General features: G+C 45.5%; 1 protein-coding gene across 1 annotated transcript in view; it reads left to right on the top strand.

The window, feature by feature from the left end:
- Positions 1-2,561: 2,561 nt before the first annotated feature.
- Positions 2,562-16,296, top strand: part of Cplx1 (complexin 1) — a 39,348-nt gene continuing 25,613 nt past the window's right edge. Inside the window, exon 1 of the mRNA XM_050155703.1 lies at positions 2,562-2,577. Within this exon, the coding sequence (XP_050011660.1) occupies positions 2,562-2,577 (16 nt within the window). The remainder of the gene's footprint in view (positions 2,578-16,296) is intronic.

The following is a 16,296-nucleotide window of genomic DNA, read 5'->3' as shown; positions in this document are numbered from 1 at the left end:
GGACGCCTCGGTCTTTGCGGAATCTCCGCAGCGTCCTAACCTCTCTGCGGCTGGCCCTGCGGAGCCCCCATCCCCCGACTCCCTGGAAACAGAAGTTTAGAAGACAATTGGCTTTGCGGCAAAAGCATCCCTGAACCCCTAGCTTCTGGGACACTATCCTTGCCTGGGGTCTTATTCCCCAGAGGGAAGCCTGTGAAACACTGGATCCCCAGGGACTAGGTTCCCTGGTAGAAAAGACCCTACAAAGAGGGCTGTCTCTGCAGCTGTTGGCATTGCAGAAACACCTTCCCAAGCGCTGCTGGCACTTCAGCCCGGGCTGTACATTCTGGCTTGGGTCACCCTACTCCATGCAGAGGCAGGTGGGGGCCATATGCCCCCATTCCCACTGGAAGACTGGGACTCTGCCATCTCTCTCTCCCCAACCCAGGGACAGTTCTTCTCTGGGCCCTTTGGGGGCCTCCAGAGTCTCCCTACAGACAGATATAGTTGATACTAGTAAGAAGCCCTAAGGACCTTTCCTGGGGGGCAGCATTTATGGACTTATCACTCCAGTCTTTCTCCAGAGGGACCCCTGCCCCACTGCTCCAGAACTATCGAGGAAGCTGAGCAGCCAGAACCTAGGCACCACAGTGGAGCATTGACCTTCAAACGCCCCCTGGGCTCCACCCCCCTTGAGGAGGCTGGTGCTGGACTCCTGTGACTGATGTCCCCAAGTTGTAAGCTGCAGTGGCAGCTAAACGCTTCCTTCAGAAATCCCAGAAGCAGCAAGATAACTGTTGATTTGACTAGGCTCTGGACCCTGCCATCCTGGTCTGGTTATGGGGCAAAGCCTCCCCCACGGGGTACTGGAGAAGGGCGGAAGGAGTAGACGAGGGTCTGAGGAAAGCCTGGTCAGGGTACCTGTGACCACCTGCTCTCTCTAGGAAGAGGACTCTGACCACACTTGAATGTGAAATCTGACCCCGGAGTGGCTCCTGAGGAACCAAGCCATCATCATGGAGTTCGTGATGAAACAAGCCCTGGGAGGTAGGAAGTGGGCAGGGAGGGGGACCTGGTTGGGCCACTATGGATACACAGACATGTCTCCACCACTGCAGTGGCACTTAAACACATTGCTGCATGACCACTCTGACCTCACACACAGCCTCTACAGATGCTCGCTTACCAACTGAACAAAACCAGGGCAGTGCCCTAGCCCAATACTTTTGAATCCCCTGGGAACTCAAGGCTTGGGATTGAAGACAAGATGTGGGGGGTATGTACTGTGTAAGATGGCAATGTGTTCCCATCCCATGGTCCAGTAAAGCTCACTGGTCATCCGGAGGCAAATCAAGAGCTGAGCCGCATAAATCAAGGCAGATACTCCAAGGAGGCTTGTGAGCAGCCTTCACTGTGGCAGTCCTGGGAACAAAAGGTACACCAGCTTTGGGTTAGCAAACAGGATTGGGGTGATCGTAACTGTGGCATTGGCACCTATGGGCTTTACCCATAGGTAAAGAGATGATACTGTTCGCAAGGACAAGAAAAGATAACTGTGTAGCCAAATGTAACCAAATCCCCTTCTGCAGAGAAAATATAGCCCCTTTATATTGTTGAGTAAGGGTAGTCCTGTCCACATGTAGTCCACAGCCATCTTTGTAACCAGCAGCAATAGGACTAGAAGCTGGTAGAGAACAGTGGGCCGAGTCCTTGGCCAGGAGGCGCTGAAACAGTGAACTGAAGGTTTGCTTCCCATTTGGCCTGAATGAGCTTCAGATGGGCAGTTTGGGCAGCTCAGGCCTGTAGACTTTGAGATCACCCTAGATGGGCCTCAAGTTTGTTCAGAGCTGCCTGCTGTGGGTGCCCCAGCAACCTTGTGTGGTGTCAATGCCAAGACTTTACCAGTCCTACTATTGGAGAGTCCTTGTAGCCTGCAGGAGGACCTCTTGACTGACGTGAGTCGCAGCTGGACCGCGCTAGGCATCCTTTGCTGATATGGGGAAGGGAGGGGCCTTACAGAGAGGAAGCTGGTTGGGGCCTCAGGGCTAGCAAAGAGAGAGGCCCACCCAGAGGGTGTCTTTGACTTCTCTCATACATGATAAAAATGTAGACCCCGTGTGCTTGCGGAGAGTTCATGGCAGAGGTAGACTCAGGTTGAATCTAATTATAATGATTACATCACCAGGAAAGGATTCAGGGACAAGCCAGCATCCTGCATCAGTAGCGACCTGTGCTATACCAGAGAATCCCAGGCTGCTACAGATAATTAATTAGATGGCTAATTCAGGCCCTGAGGTGGGCTTTTAAAGAAACTGAAATATCTGATTTGGCTGTCTACATAGCTGAAATTAGCTGGGTAATTGCCAGCCTGGATTCCCTCTTTGTTCTATGCCAGCCCAAAGTTTCTCCTGCACCAGCGATGGGGTGTGTTTTTTGGGGTGCTGTGGAAGCTGCCGGTGTGGGAGATAACCAGCAGACAGAGGGCTACAGGGTAGCAGCCACAGACTAGGCTGAACATCATCAAAACCACACCATATCTGTTTTGCATTCATTCTGTGGGGGATATGAATGTAGTTCCCGCGATGTTTGGTGGAGCTGGTAATAGCTTCACCAGCTCACTCTCAGTCTTGTCATGGGCCCTGAGCTCCTCTCTCTCTAGTGCATGTCACCTTTGGTGTCTTAGGATGTTTGTGAGCAAAATGGAGCCAGAAGTAGATGGTTAGAGGAGAGGAATGAGTTCCAGATAAGAGTCAGAATGCGACAGAGACCCCAGGACACAGATTAAGTCCCAGATGTAGAGAAATGAGGTGACAGGAAAGAAAACAATATCCCAGAAAGAGATGTACAGCTCTTTCACTGGGTTGCGTCTTCTTAGGGTTGCAGGTCCAGGCATTTATGGTCTGTTGCTTCACACGACCCTAGACCAAAGAGGGGTAGGTCTGCGATTTGGCTAGATGAGGATATGGTACACACCTTCGTCATTGCCTGGCCATGCCCCCACTTTGAAGCCTCGTGTCCCCTTCGGCATGTTCCTAATGCCTCCTCAGAGGCAGGCCTGGGCAACAGTGCATTCTGGAGATGAGGCTCAGAGAAACCGAGACTTGTGTGTGAATGCCATGGAACCGTGAGTGATGTCCTGAAATTCACAGGCTTTCGGTTCAGAGACAAATTCACCTTGGGTTGCAAAGTTCTAGATAGTTTCAGGTGTTTCCTGTAGATGCTATGTGGGTGCCTGGATTCTGCTGTGTGTGCAATTCCAGTGGCCTATTTGGGCTCAGTCAAGCCCCAGTTCTGCTGCTTGCCAGAGGTTCTCCATTCTAGTGCCACCTGTTGCATCCTCTCTGGAGACCATGATGTGATTCGGGAGCAGGACACAACCCTTGGAGCCCCTACTGCATGAGAAAAGGAAGATTTCAGGTGAAAGTCTGGCACCTTGGCTTGGGACAGGTGGACAAGTGTCCAGGATGTGATTTGTGAGGAGCTGAGCGAGCCTGGAGGGTGTTAGTGAGGAGGAGCGTGGCATGATGTGAAGAGTTAGGTGTCCTTTCCATCTTTCATTCACGGTTTTGTCTGCTGCAAATACCCAACATCTTGTCTCACGGTACGGCTTTCTCTGCTGTTTCTCCCACCCTTCTGCATTGAGTTCCAGACTACTGCTGGTCTTAGCTATATGGGACACAGGTAGACACTCAGGGCTTCCCGTACAGAGAGGATAAGGGGGTTGCCACTGAGCTGGGCTGCAGGTGAAGCTCTTGACGGGTATCTCACGATGAAGTACCAGAGATCCAGAGGAAAGCAGCTGGAGTCAGGGTGGCAGAGGATTGGGTGGCTCAGCAATGCCATCGGGACCTGGTGTTACCCTTTGTGCCCATCCACACTTATCCTACCCCTCAGTTTTAAAGTGGCTGTTGCTATTCTGGTATCACTGCTCTACCCTGGGTAGAAACTAAGCAACAGCCCTTTATCTGATTGGCAGATGTGTCTGTGGAATCCTGTGGAAGCTTTCCACTAGGCACCCACTGATTGAAGCAGCTACAAAGATGAGGGCTGGTGTAGACGCACGAACTCCAGACCAGGGCAGGAACTGAATGAATAGCTCTCGGTGCTTGGCTGGGCCTTGCGCTTGATGCCAGGCCTGCTAACCATGAGCCCTTCATGGATAGGATTCCCCATTTCCTATCTTACCCAGTAGAGCAGGCAGCTAGCAAACACTTGAGGACAAAATACCCACACTCCTGTGCACTCAGAAGACACTAGTGCTGTGCACCGCAGCAGATCCAACTCGCGCCCCATGATTCTCATTGGCGAGAAGGACACTTCAGGGAAACAGCTTCTCTCCCTAAACCTTGAAAGGCAGCTCTTTCCTTAGGAGAGGATACTCCTGGTCGATTAGACTGTGGATCAACTGAAAATGCCTTAGTCCTGACTGGGGTTGAAGAGGATGCTGAGCACTTCACTGACTGTCATTCATGTTCTGAGCCGTTGGTTGGCAAGAAATCTTGGCTGGGACTCAAGGTACATTTCCCAGCCCTAATGGACACTAGTGTGCCAATGCTGCACACTGCAGAACTAGCCACGACAGCCGTCTACTGCTGGAGGTTACTGGAATAGGAGCATCAGAGTGACGGGCAAATTCATGCTGCCTGGTGTGGACTAGCCTAGCAAAGCCCAACCCAAGCTGGAAAGGGAATCAAGAAAGAAGAGGCAGCATTGCAGGCTCTCCCCTGGCACCTTCCCACAGGATACCCTCTTCTTTGGCTCCTTCCTGCCACTATAGAGTGGGTAGAGGGGGCTAAACACCCCGCTCTGCAGAAACCCAGAGTCTGAGGTTTCCCACTATTAGTCAGGGACTTCTTGGAGAAGCCTGTGTGCCTAAAGGATCCCTGGAGGAAGGAGCTTCTGGCCGGGGGACAGGAAAGCACCCAGTTGGTCTCACCATCTCTCCAGAGCCATCCTCACCTGCTTTTGCCCCCACGTAGTTTAGTTTTTCGGTGTTATCCTCATTTATCTCCTGGATTAGGGTAAACACCACCGCTCTCTGCCCCTACGGTCCCAGGGTCTCTTGTTGCATTTTTGTAGGACCAGCAGCTCAGCAGGATAAGAAGGACAGCCTATGGTTCTATGGGAAGAGAGGTGGACTCTGCAGCCAAGGGCATTTAGCTAGTGCTGAGCATTGGGTACTTGTGCTGAGAACTGCTACTGGGAGTTGGTGTCCAGTGCTAGGTACAGACTGAGGTCCAGACGTGGAGGACTAATCTAGTCAGTCAGGCAGCTGCTGGAGCACAGGCTCCAAGGGAGGCTGATGCCCTGCTGTCTGCAGCTGCTGCTCCTGGCCTTTGTCTCAGACTGACATTTATGAGTGGCCACACCCAATAGAAATGTCAGGCTCTGACTGCTCAGCTGCATGGAGGCGCTCCCAGGCCCCTGCCTTGGGTCCTACCTCACTATCCCTGACCCTTGTCCCTCAGCAGAGAACAGCAGCACTGTCACCTCTGATCATCTGAGGTTGTTTGGGGAGAGCACATGGCAGAGTCAGTGGACTGGATCAGTTCCGAGTGACTGGCAGAATGACTGAGCAGAGGGCCAGAATTACAATCACATTCAAGACTGGTGGCTGGGCCATCTGTCACAGAGCCCGACTCTGAATTTACTAATTGGTGACTTCATCTAATCTCTGTTTCCTCTGTGTTTGTCCTTTCCCAAAAGCCAAGATCAGACAGTGTTGTCTGTCTGACACTTTGCTCCATAGGAACCGATGGTAGTACCTACAGCAGGCCTTTTCTTCCTCCCCGAAGGATCTAGCCAGTAGGGCAATCGTGTGTGCTCTACGATTATGGAACCACAAAAGGGGTTGTGCCCAGGAACAGTCTTTGATGTCTCAGGTCCAAAATCAAGGGAAGCCCCGCAGAAAGGGAGCCGGTGTATTCATTCTGTTTAGCCCATGACATGGGGCGTAGATGTTGGCTTCCACAACACAAGGCTCAGAACTGGTCTGGGATGAAAACCGGCCCTGCGAGGACCTTGAATCTACTCACCAAGGCAAAGCCATAAGGAACCAATGAGACCAAAGGCCTAAATATTGTGCTTAAGTAGGTGACCAGGTCAGGGCAAAGTCCAGCTCATAAATACCTTCCCAGGACCTTTTTGCTTTCTGACTTGAAGACATTGCATGGTGGGATCAGGGACTTCAGACCAGATTTCTAATACTCAAGAGAGACATGGGATGGGTCTACAGAAGCAGAAATAAAAGCAGAAAACTAACTTACTGTGATATCAAAACACTACTCATCCCCAGTAGGCTAAGGGGTAGGACTTGGAGACACAGGTCCAGCATCTTAGGCCAGAACCTTGGAGTCTTGCCTCTAGAAAGAAGTTTATTCAGAAAGAATAAAAAGTTCTAGCTTACCAGGTTCTGAATGTGCCACCCCTTCTCCTATGTACTATAGGAGTGAGGATAGGGTGGTGATGAACGGGTATTCCCAGAAAGAAGCGAAGAGGGAAGGGGAAGGCCTATTGTGGATTGGGGCTCATCAGGAATTTCAGTGGCTGGAGACAGAGGGGCCACTTTGTACAACATCCCTAGCTCGAGGTGGTTACTGCATGGGGAGAAACGATTGTCATGGTTGATTTCTGCCGCTATGATAAACACCAAGACTGAAAACAGCTTAGAGAGGAAAGGGTTCATTTCAGCTTACAGATTATCCAAGGAGTGCTGTTTACTAGCTTGCTCTCCGTGGATTGCTCAGCGTGTTTTCTTATAAAACCCAGGATCATCTATCTGCCCAGGGTTGGCACAACCTACAGTAGCTCTGATCCTCGCACGTCAATCATTAATCAGGAAAATGCCTACACAGACTTCCTTCAGCAAGTGTGATGGAAGCAGTTCCTCAGTTGAAGTTCTCTCTTCCCAGATAACTGACTCATGACAAGTTGACAAAAACCTAATAGATAATATAAAATCATGTCAGTCATCCTCTAGTTTTTGCCTAGAATTCTACTTTGTTTTTTCTAGTATTTACTGAATGCCATTGTCTAGCTGGGCTGGCATTCCTGTGGCTTTAGTAAAACTCCATCCAAGGACAATAACAGATATGCCAAAGTGGATGGGGGAAGAGCACCAGGCTTCAACTAACAGGCAGCTAAGGAATTCTGTGAGTGGAAGAAATCATCTTCTCCAGGGAGGAACACACCAGTTGGTTATCCAATACCAAATGGTCAGCTCTGAAAACATACGTACACATAACATTATACAGACTGAACAGATTATCTTTAGGAATACATATGTGTATACATATACATAAGCGTGTGTAACAGCAACCAATGAGAAAAGAGATCTTGAATTTGAAAAGGGCAGGAAGAGGTATATGGGAGGGTATGGATGGAGGGAAGGGAAAGGAGAAATGATGTAACTATATTATAATCTCAAAACTAAAGGAAATAATAAAAAACAAAACCAATAACCATATGAGTTAAAAACAAAGACAGTGGAGCCAGCTTTGCTGCTGTTCAGTTAGGGCCTGTTTCCTCGGCAGTCCCGGCACCCACCACAGCAGTGTGCTGGGCCTGATCTTTCTCACCCTAGCTTTCAGAGGTGCTTTTTTTAGGTTCATTATTTTGTTTTAAAATGGAGACTGAATCTTTTTTAAAAATCTGCTACATGCCTGGGAGACAGAGCAGGAAGTTTGCTACAGGCGATCCTAGTCTACATAGCAAGTTCCGGTCCACTCAGGGATACAGAGAGAGACCCTGCCTCTAAAACAAGCACAGAAAAGCAAAAGTCTTCTGCAAAGCTCTGAATGAGGTGGCCCAGGGGGGAAATTTGCTTACTCCTGAGACTGATGACCTGGGTTCAATCCCTGGATTACTAGGCGAAGAAAACTGATTCTAAAAAATTATCCACTGATCTCCACACCCACAATATAGCACATTCTCATGTGTAGACACGTACACATGCACATACACACACGTGTGTGTGCACGTGTACATACAGGATAAATAAGTAAATAAATGTGTAAAAACAAAACAAAAAGCTGGCTGTGGCAGCACACCTTTAATCCCAGTATCTGAGACCTAGGGAGAGGCAGAAGCCAGTGGATCTCTATGAGTTTGAGGCCTGCCTGATCTACGTACCAAATTCTAGGCTAGCAAGGACAACATAGTGAGATATTGTTTCAAGAAATAAATAACATTATTTATTCCCAACTGCTTGAGCCAGAAATGATCAAGTCCTTGTCAAGGTAACTACAGGGGTTCCATGTACTTTTTAAAATATATTTTAGTAATTTTGCATATTTACAGGTACACTGCCATGATTTCACACATGTACATAATGTATAATGGTTTCATCACATTCATCCCTGACCCCTCCCCACAAAGACAAGGTCTCACTCTGATGTAGTAGCCCAGGCTGGCTCAGTTCAGGATTCTGTGCCTCCACTTCCCAGATGCAGGACTTCCTTGTGCATTTTCATTCTTTCTTATCTTCTGTTTTTGGGTTTTTGAGTTAGTGTAGAGGGTTGAGCTAACATTGTTTTCTTTGTACACAAAAGCATTTTGGTGTTCACATCTGATTTTGTGATACTTAAAAATTTATTTCTTTAAACTTACTTAGTTTTGTTTTGGTTTTGTTGCTGTTTTTTTTTTTTTTTTTTAGATTTATTTATTATGTATACAGTGTTATGTCTACACACCAGAAGAGGGCACCAGAGCTCATTATAGATGACTGTGAACCACCACAGGTTGCTGGGAACTGAACTCAGGAGCTCTGGAAGAGTAGCCAGTGCTCTTAACCTCTGTGTCATCTCTCCAGCCCTGTTTGTTTTTGAGACAAGGTCTTACTATGTAGCCTTGGCTGACCTGGAACTCACTATGTAGACAAGGCTGTCTTTGAACTCACAGAGTTCTGCTTGCTTCTGCTTCTTGAGTGTTGGGATTAAAGGGGCTGAGTAATGGTTCTGAAGTGAGTGAGGGCTCTTCTTTCAGGACTATGTAAGTTACTCATCTATTGCTTTAAAGAAATACCGTGACCAAGGGAGCAGGCAGAGCGCTAGAGCAGTAGCTTATATCCTTACCTTCAAGTAGGAGGCAGAGGGAGAAATAACTGGAAATGCCACGGGCTTTTGAAACATCAAATCCCACCCCCAATGGCACACCTCCCCCAACACAGCCAAACCTAATGTATTCCAAACAGTTCCACAAGCTGGGAACCAAATTTTCAATATTTGATCCTATGGGGCCATTCAATCACACCACCACAAGGACAAAAACATTCCCGCAGCTGTGTCTGTAGTTGCACCCTGCCTCCCCAGTGCCCTGGAACTGCTTTTGTATTTGTTCTATTTTCTTTGTTTAGCATCCAAAGTTTCATTATAGCATTTTCATTCATTCTTTGCTTTTGTTGGTCATCCTTCCTCATTATTCCCCTCCACCCATCTATCCCCACCCCACAGTGGCTTTCTTCCGTGCAATAACCTTTCTGCTTTCACATCAAACGTATAATGTATTCTCTTACTCTTTCTCCATCTTCAGACTGTTTTTTTCTCTCTCATGGTCCACTTTATAGTTTTATGACCTATACACATACATGTACATAGACAGAAATATATGAAAAGTAAAATCGAGGATTGGAATAGGAGAGAGAACCTTCAATATTTCTCTGAGTCTGGATTGTTTCACTAATGATTTTTTTCCTTATAACTAGCTGAATGGAATTCCACTGTTGTCTTTGTCCATTCATTTGTTGAGGGGGTATCAAAATCTTAGGCATGAATTTTCTGAAAGACTCCAATAGCACAAGAAGTCATCCTAAGAATTGGCAGGTGGGACAGGTAGCATTCTAGCCTCTATTTTTTTCCAGCCTATTAACGTGTTGCAGTGAAGTGAATAAAGTATCCTTGTAGAAAAGCAAAAGAAGCTGGGCAGTGGTGGTGCACACCTTTCATCCCAGCACTCGGGAGGTAGAGGCAGGTAGATATCTGAGTTTGAGGCTAGCCTGCACTACAGAGAGAGTTCCAGGGCAGCCAGGGCTGCACAGAGAAGCCCTGTCTCAAAAAACAAAGAACAACAACAAACATAATTGACAGATGAACAAATGATATCATCATATGAAATTAAAATGCCTCTGCTGAACTCTAAACAGAGGAATCTAAAATGGCTGAAAGACATTTAAGGAAATGTTCAACATCCTTAGTCATCAGAGAAATGCAAATCAAAACAACTCCGAGATTCCATTTTATACCTGTAAAAATGGCCAAGATCAAAAACACTGACGACAACTGATGTTGGAGAGGTTGTGGGGAAAAGGGAACACTCCTGCATTGCTGGTGGGAGTGCAAGCTGGTATAGCCATTTTGGATGTCAGTGTGGTGATTTCTCTGAAAATTAGGAAACAACCTTCTTCATGACCCAGCAATACCACTTTTGGGTATATACCCAAAAGATGCTCAATCGTGCCACAAAGACATGTGTTCAACTATGTTTACAACAGCATTGTTTGTCATAGCCAGAACCTGAAAACAACCTAAATGCTCCTCAACCAAAAAATGGGTAAAGAAAATGTGGTACATTTACACAATGGAGTGACATTTTGAGATTTGCAGGAAAACAGATGGATCTAGAAAACATTATATTGAGTGAGGTAACTCAGACCCAGAAAGAAAACTAGCATATGTACCCACTCATAAGTGGCTTTTAGACATAAAGCAAAGAAAACCAGCCAACAAATCACAATCCCAAAGAACCTAGACAACAATGAGGACCCTAAGAGAGACTTACATGGATCTAATCTACATAGGAAGTAGAAAAAGGCAAGATCTCCTGAGTAAATTGGGAGCATGGGGACAATAGGGAAGGGGAGAGGAAAGGAGAGGGACAGGGAAAAATAAGATAAAACATTTTAATGAATTTTATTTGCATATTCTCATCTTAAAATCTGAATAGACTCTAAAAAAAAAAAAACAAACAAAATGCCTCTGCACAGCAAAGGAAACTATCAGCAGAGTAAAAAGACAAAATAGGAGAAAATTCTTGCCAACTATACTTTCAAGGGAAGTAAATATGTAGAGAGCATATAAGAAGCTGGGAAAATTAATCATCCTTTGGTATTTTGAGATGGTGTCCCTGTGTAGCCCAAGCTGGTCTAGAATTCTCAGTCATTCTGCCTCATTCTCCTGAGAATACCACCAAACCCGACTAAAGCAGTGTTTAGAAGGAATTTTCTGTCATGAAGCTCTACTAGTAGATAGACTATAAATAGTTCACTTTAGCTTTTAGCATAAGAATCTAGAGAGGTAGTTCAAAGAGTTAAAAGTATATGCTGTGAATAAAATAGGACAATGAATAAAATGAAAAAAAGAACCCAAAGTTAGTTCTTTAACATCAATAACATCAACAACCAGATTGATCAGAAAAGGAAAGAAGAGACAAATGACAATTACCAGAAATGGGATGTGGGCATCTCTACAGACATAGATAGTACAAGAACAATAGATATTATTATTGTCAATTTAGATGAAAGAACACATTTATTAAAAAACTACATTAAAGGTTATAAAGTTATGCTGTAGAGTAGGGTGGAATATCAATAAGACTCACACTGAGTGTGAGTGTGGTGGAACATGCTTGTAATTGTAGCACTCAAGAGGCCGAGGCAAGAAGATTAATAGTTTAAGGCCATCTTGGGCTATAGGAGACCTTATCTTAAAAATAAAAAAAATAATAAACAAAACAAAGAACCAAAAACCAAAAATATATTTCAGATAAAGAATTTGTGCACAGAGGGCTGGAGAGGTGGCTCAGAGGTTAAGAGCACTGGCTGTTCTTCCAGAGGTCCTGAGTTCAATCCCCAGCAACCACATGGTGGTTCACAGCCATCTATCATGGTATCTGGTGCCCTCTCCTGGCAGAACACTGTCTACTTAATAAATAAAATCTTTTTAAAAAAGGCAACATCAAAAAATTTTTAAAAAAAAGAATTTGTACACAGAATATAAGGAAATCTTACTATTCAACAATAATAAAATTACCAATCCAATTTAAAAACACTACATATAGGATTCTAAATAATGTGTACAGAGACTCAGAATATAGATGGATGTGATCGTACGCACATAGGAACCAGAGAGGAGGATTGAAAGTTCCAATCCAGCCTAGCTACATAGTGAGGCCCTGTCTCAAGAGGAAGAGATGGAGAGGAGGAAGAGGAGAAGGAAAGAAGAAGAAAAAAATTCTAAACTAAAAGAATAAAAAGGCAAAAGCAAGAATAGAAATCAAAGTCAGTGTAACCCTTAGGTCTGCACTGCACAGTGAGCTCCGTGGAATACAGCATAGGAGAGTGAAGCAGCTTCAACCAAGGGACCAAGGCGGCCGCAGCATTGCAGAATGTGTAGCACGGGAATACTCACTGTGGTATAACAAAAATGTCTCTTACCTCAAACCCATAGCTTCACCTAAGCATGGGGAAAAACATCCAAGAATCCCAACTGAGGGCGCAAAATTCTCAGAAGATCAAATCAAGATGATCAGGACCAACACAAGTCTGAGACACTGTCTTGTCCAGGAAGAGCCCAAAGAGATATGACAACTGTTTGTCATGTCGGTGTTTGGCTAGGATCCCTGAACAGAGAAGAGGAAGTGAAAACTCAGGAAATAGGCTGGGCATGGTATCACACGCCTTTAATGCCAGTACCCAGGAGGCAGAGGCAGGTGGTCTGTGTGAGTTCAAGACTTTATCTAGCAAGTTTCAGACTAGTCACAGCTACACAAAGACCCTTCTTCAAACAAACTGAGCATGCACGCACGCGCGCACGCACGCGCGCGCGCACACACACACACACACACCTAGGAAATCTGAGCAGAAGATAAGCTTTAGATTTAGTATTCCTGTGTTTGCTCACTTTTGGCTGTATGTCTGACAGCTAGAACACATTGTTACCCAGAGATTGGGTGCAGCTTCCATGAAGGAATTCCGATCTGCTTTCCTATGTGATTCTTCTGTAAATTTATTTATTTACTTATTTTGTTGTTTTTTTTTGTTTTTGTTTTTCAAGACATGGTTTCTCTGTGGGACAGTCCTGACTGTCCTGAAACTCAGTCTGTAGACCAGTCTGGTCTCTGATCTCAAACTCAGAGTGATCCACCTGCCTCTGTCTTCCCAGTGCTGGTATCAAAGGCATGGGCCATCACCAACTGCCTGGCTCTTCTGTAAATTTAAATTGTTCTCAAAACATTTGGATTTTGGCATTAGAGTATAGCTCAGTAACAAAAAGCCTGCCTAGCATTGTGGGAGACTCTAGGTTCAATTCTGAGCACTGCTAAAATGTTTTATGATTGATTGATTGGATGGTGGTGGTAGCGGTGGTTTTTTGAGACAGGATTCCTCTGTATATCCCTGACTGTCTTGGAGCTCACTCTTTAGACTAGGCTGGCCTGAAACTCAGAGGTCCACTTGCCTCCAAGTGCTGAGATCAAAGGTGTGTGTCACTACCATTCATCTTAAAAGGCTTATTTTTTTAAAAATATTTATTTATTATGTATACAATATTCTGCCTACATGTATGCCTGCAGGTCAGAAGAGGGCACCAGACACCATTACAGATGGTTGTGAGCCACCATGTGGTTGCTGGGAATTGAACTCAGAACCTTTGGAAGAGCAAGCAATGCCCTTAAACACTGAGCCATCTCTCCAGCCCCAAAGGCTTACTTTTTATTTTAATTTTTTTACTAATTTTACATACCAACCACAGTTCACCCTCCATCACCTCCTCCCACTTCCCTCCTCTCTCCCAGCCCTCCATCCACTCTTCCCAAAAGGTGAGGCCTCCCATGAGGAGTCAACAAAGCCTGGCACATCAAGTTAAGGTAGGACCAGGCCCTTCCCCCTTGCATCAAGGTTGAGCAAGGCATCCCAGCATAAGGAATGGGTTCCAAAAAGCCAGCTCATGCACCAGGGACAGATCCTGGTCCTACTGCTATGGGCTCCACAAACAGACCAAGCCACACAACTGTCACACACATGCAGAGGGTCTAGTTCGGTCCCATGCTAGCTCCCCAGCTGCCGGTCCAGAGTAAAGGGTTTTATTTATTTATTTACTGGTTTTTCGAGACAGGATTTCTCTGTAGTTTTGGGGCCTGTCCTGGAACTAGATCTTGTAGATCAGGCTGGCCTCGAACTCACAGAGATCTGCCTGCCTCTGCCTCCCAAGTGCTGGGATTAAAGGCATGTGCCACCCCCACCTGGCAGATTTATATGTTCTGATAAGCCCTCATTGTACTTTAGCAGTGAGTTCAATGTGGCAGGGCACATTTGCCGTTTTGTTGTTGTTGTTGTTGTTGTTTGTTTGTTTGTTTGTTTGTTTTGCCATGGTCATGTAGCAGCTACATGTGTAGACTCTACCTTTGCCACATGTGCAAAGCAAGATGAAGGAGGCAGGCCAGTAGTCAGACATGGTGCAAGTTCCTATTATTCTAGGCCCTCTCTAAAGGCGGTGAAAGCTATAGCTACATCAGGGACACAGGAACTGACTTGTGGGGGAAAGAAACAGAGATGTTCTGGGATACACAGATACTCAGAACAGCACCTTATGATGCAGGTGACTCTGGGTGACATCTGAGTCATGACTGATGCTTTGGTGCGGGGGCATCTTTACCTTCTGCAAATGAACTCCACTGAACTGAAGCTGTGCTTTCCTATAGGTTTCCTTAGAACATGGCAGATGCCAGTTTCCCTTTGGCTGATACTACCCTGGTCCATGTGCTGGTTCCTAGTCATTTGGAAGCTGTAGTGCACTCTCTCTCTTTCCCTCCCTCCCTCCCTCCTGTCCCCCTCTCTCCATTCTTCCCTTCATCCCTTTCCTTCAACGTGACATCTGGCATCGCTTTTATGGTAATTTAATAAAAATAACACAGAGGATTTCCTTGTTTTTTTTTTTCAGGAACATTCTAAATATCATGGGAATTACCTGTTTCTTGAATGTTTGAAAGATTCCATCTGTGAATTCCTAGACATTATTCTCAGCTTTTTATAATAAGTATACTTTGAGGTGTGAATTTCATTTAAGGTTTCCCATGTATGAGGATAGAAAATACAATGTATTTGGTATTATTTGTTTATTACTGTGTGTGAGTGTGTCAGTGTATGTGTGTGACAAGACCAAAGAAGGATGCGGAGTGTTCAGCTATGATTGCCACTTTATTCCTTTAAAACAGCAGCTCTCTGGAGCTGTATCTGGAGCTGGGCTGACTTCCAGCAGGCCCAGACAATCCTCCCGTTGTCTCCACCTCTCTCATGCTTTTTATTACATTGGTGCCAGGATCTAAACTCAGGTCTTCACATTACACTTGCACAGTGCCTGTGTGGTCATTTTAATTTCCTTTCTGTTTCTGCTTGATTGTTCTCTTTACTGTGGAGGACTGAGGTAGAGGCTGGGAGTTTGCAAACCAGCTGCTTTCTAGGGCCTATAGCATGACCCCATTACCTCTAGCTTTCATTCTAATATCACAACCCATCTGCTGCTAGGGAGGTCACATTTGCAAGCCTCATTGCACAGGTGATGTCATTACCAATCATGCTTTGACCAGATTGGTCCAAGCCTCATGTATGCTTTGGGAAACCTACCAGGGAGATGGAATTATAAGTAATTTAAAATTATAGTTCTCTTTCTATTGTGATAATACATATGAGTTTCACTGTTTTAATCTGTTTCAGGCTCACAAAGCAGTGGTGTTAAACACATGACACTATTGTTCAGCCATCACGTCTACTTCTGGAATGGTCTCATCTTTCCAAACTGAAATTGTCGCAGGAAAACACTTAGCTTCTTATCTATGTCTCCCAGCCCACAAACTACTTTCTATTTTCTGCTCCATGGACCTGAGTCCTCTGAGGGCTTCACAGCAACCATCCTTTGTGACTGGTGCAGTTCCCTCAGTATAATGTCTCCAGGTTATACTGCCTGTGTCAAAACTTCCTTCCCTTTTAAGACTGAGCAATATGTAAGGTGGGGGCAGACACATTTATTCCTTTCTCCATTCACCTGTGGACTGATTCTTGCTGCTTTGCCTCCTAGCTATTATGAATGATGCTGCTCAGACTAAAAGTGGGCAAATATCTGTTTGAATTCGTGTTTTCAGCATTTTTATGTACGTACTCAGAATTACTGGATCATATGGTAATTCTGTACTTGATCTTTCTATTACATATGTGTTTTGCCTACAAGTGCATGTGTGTGTGTGTGTGTGTGTGTGTGTAGTATATGGAGAGAGAGAAAGAGAGAGAGAGAGAGAGAGAGAGAGAGAGAGAGAGAGAGAGAGAGAGAGAGG

Source organism: Alexandromys fortis, unplaced genomic scaffold (assembly GCF_014885135.2).
Source record: "Alexandromys fortis isolate MF-2015 unplaced genomic scaffold, M_Fortis_MF-2015_v1.1 scaffold_87, whole genome shotgun sequence".
Lineage (NCBI taxonomy): Eukaryota > Metazoa > Chordata > Mammalia > Rodentia > Cricetidae > Alexandromys > Alexandromys fortis.
Note: the sequence above shows the minus strand (reverse complement) of the source record. Positions and strands in the feature narration are given on the sequence as shown.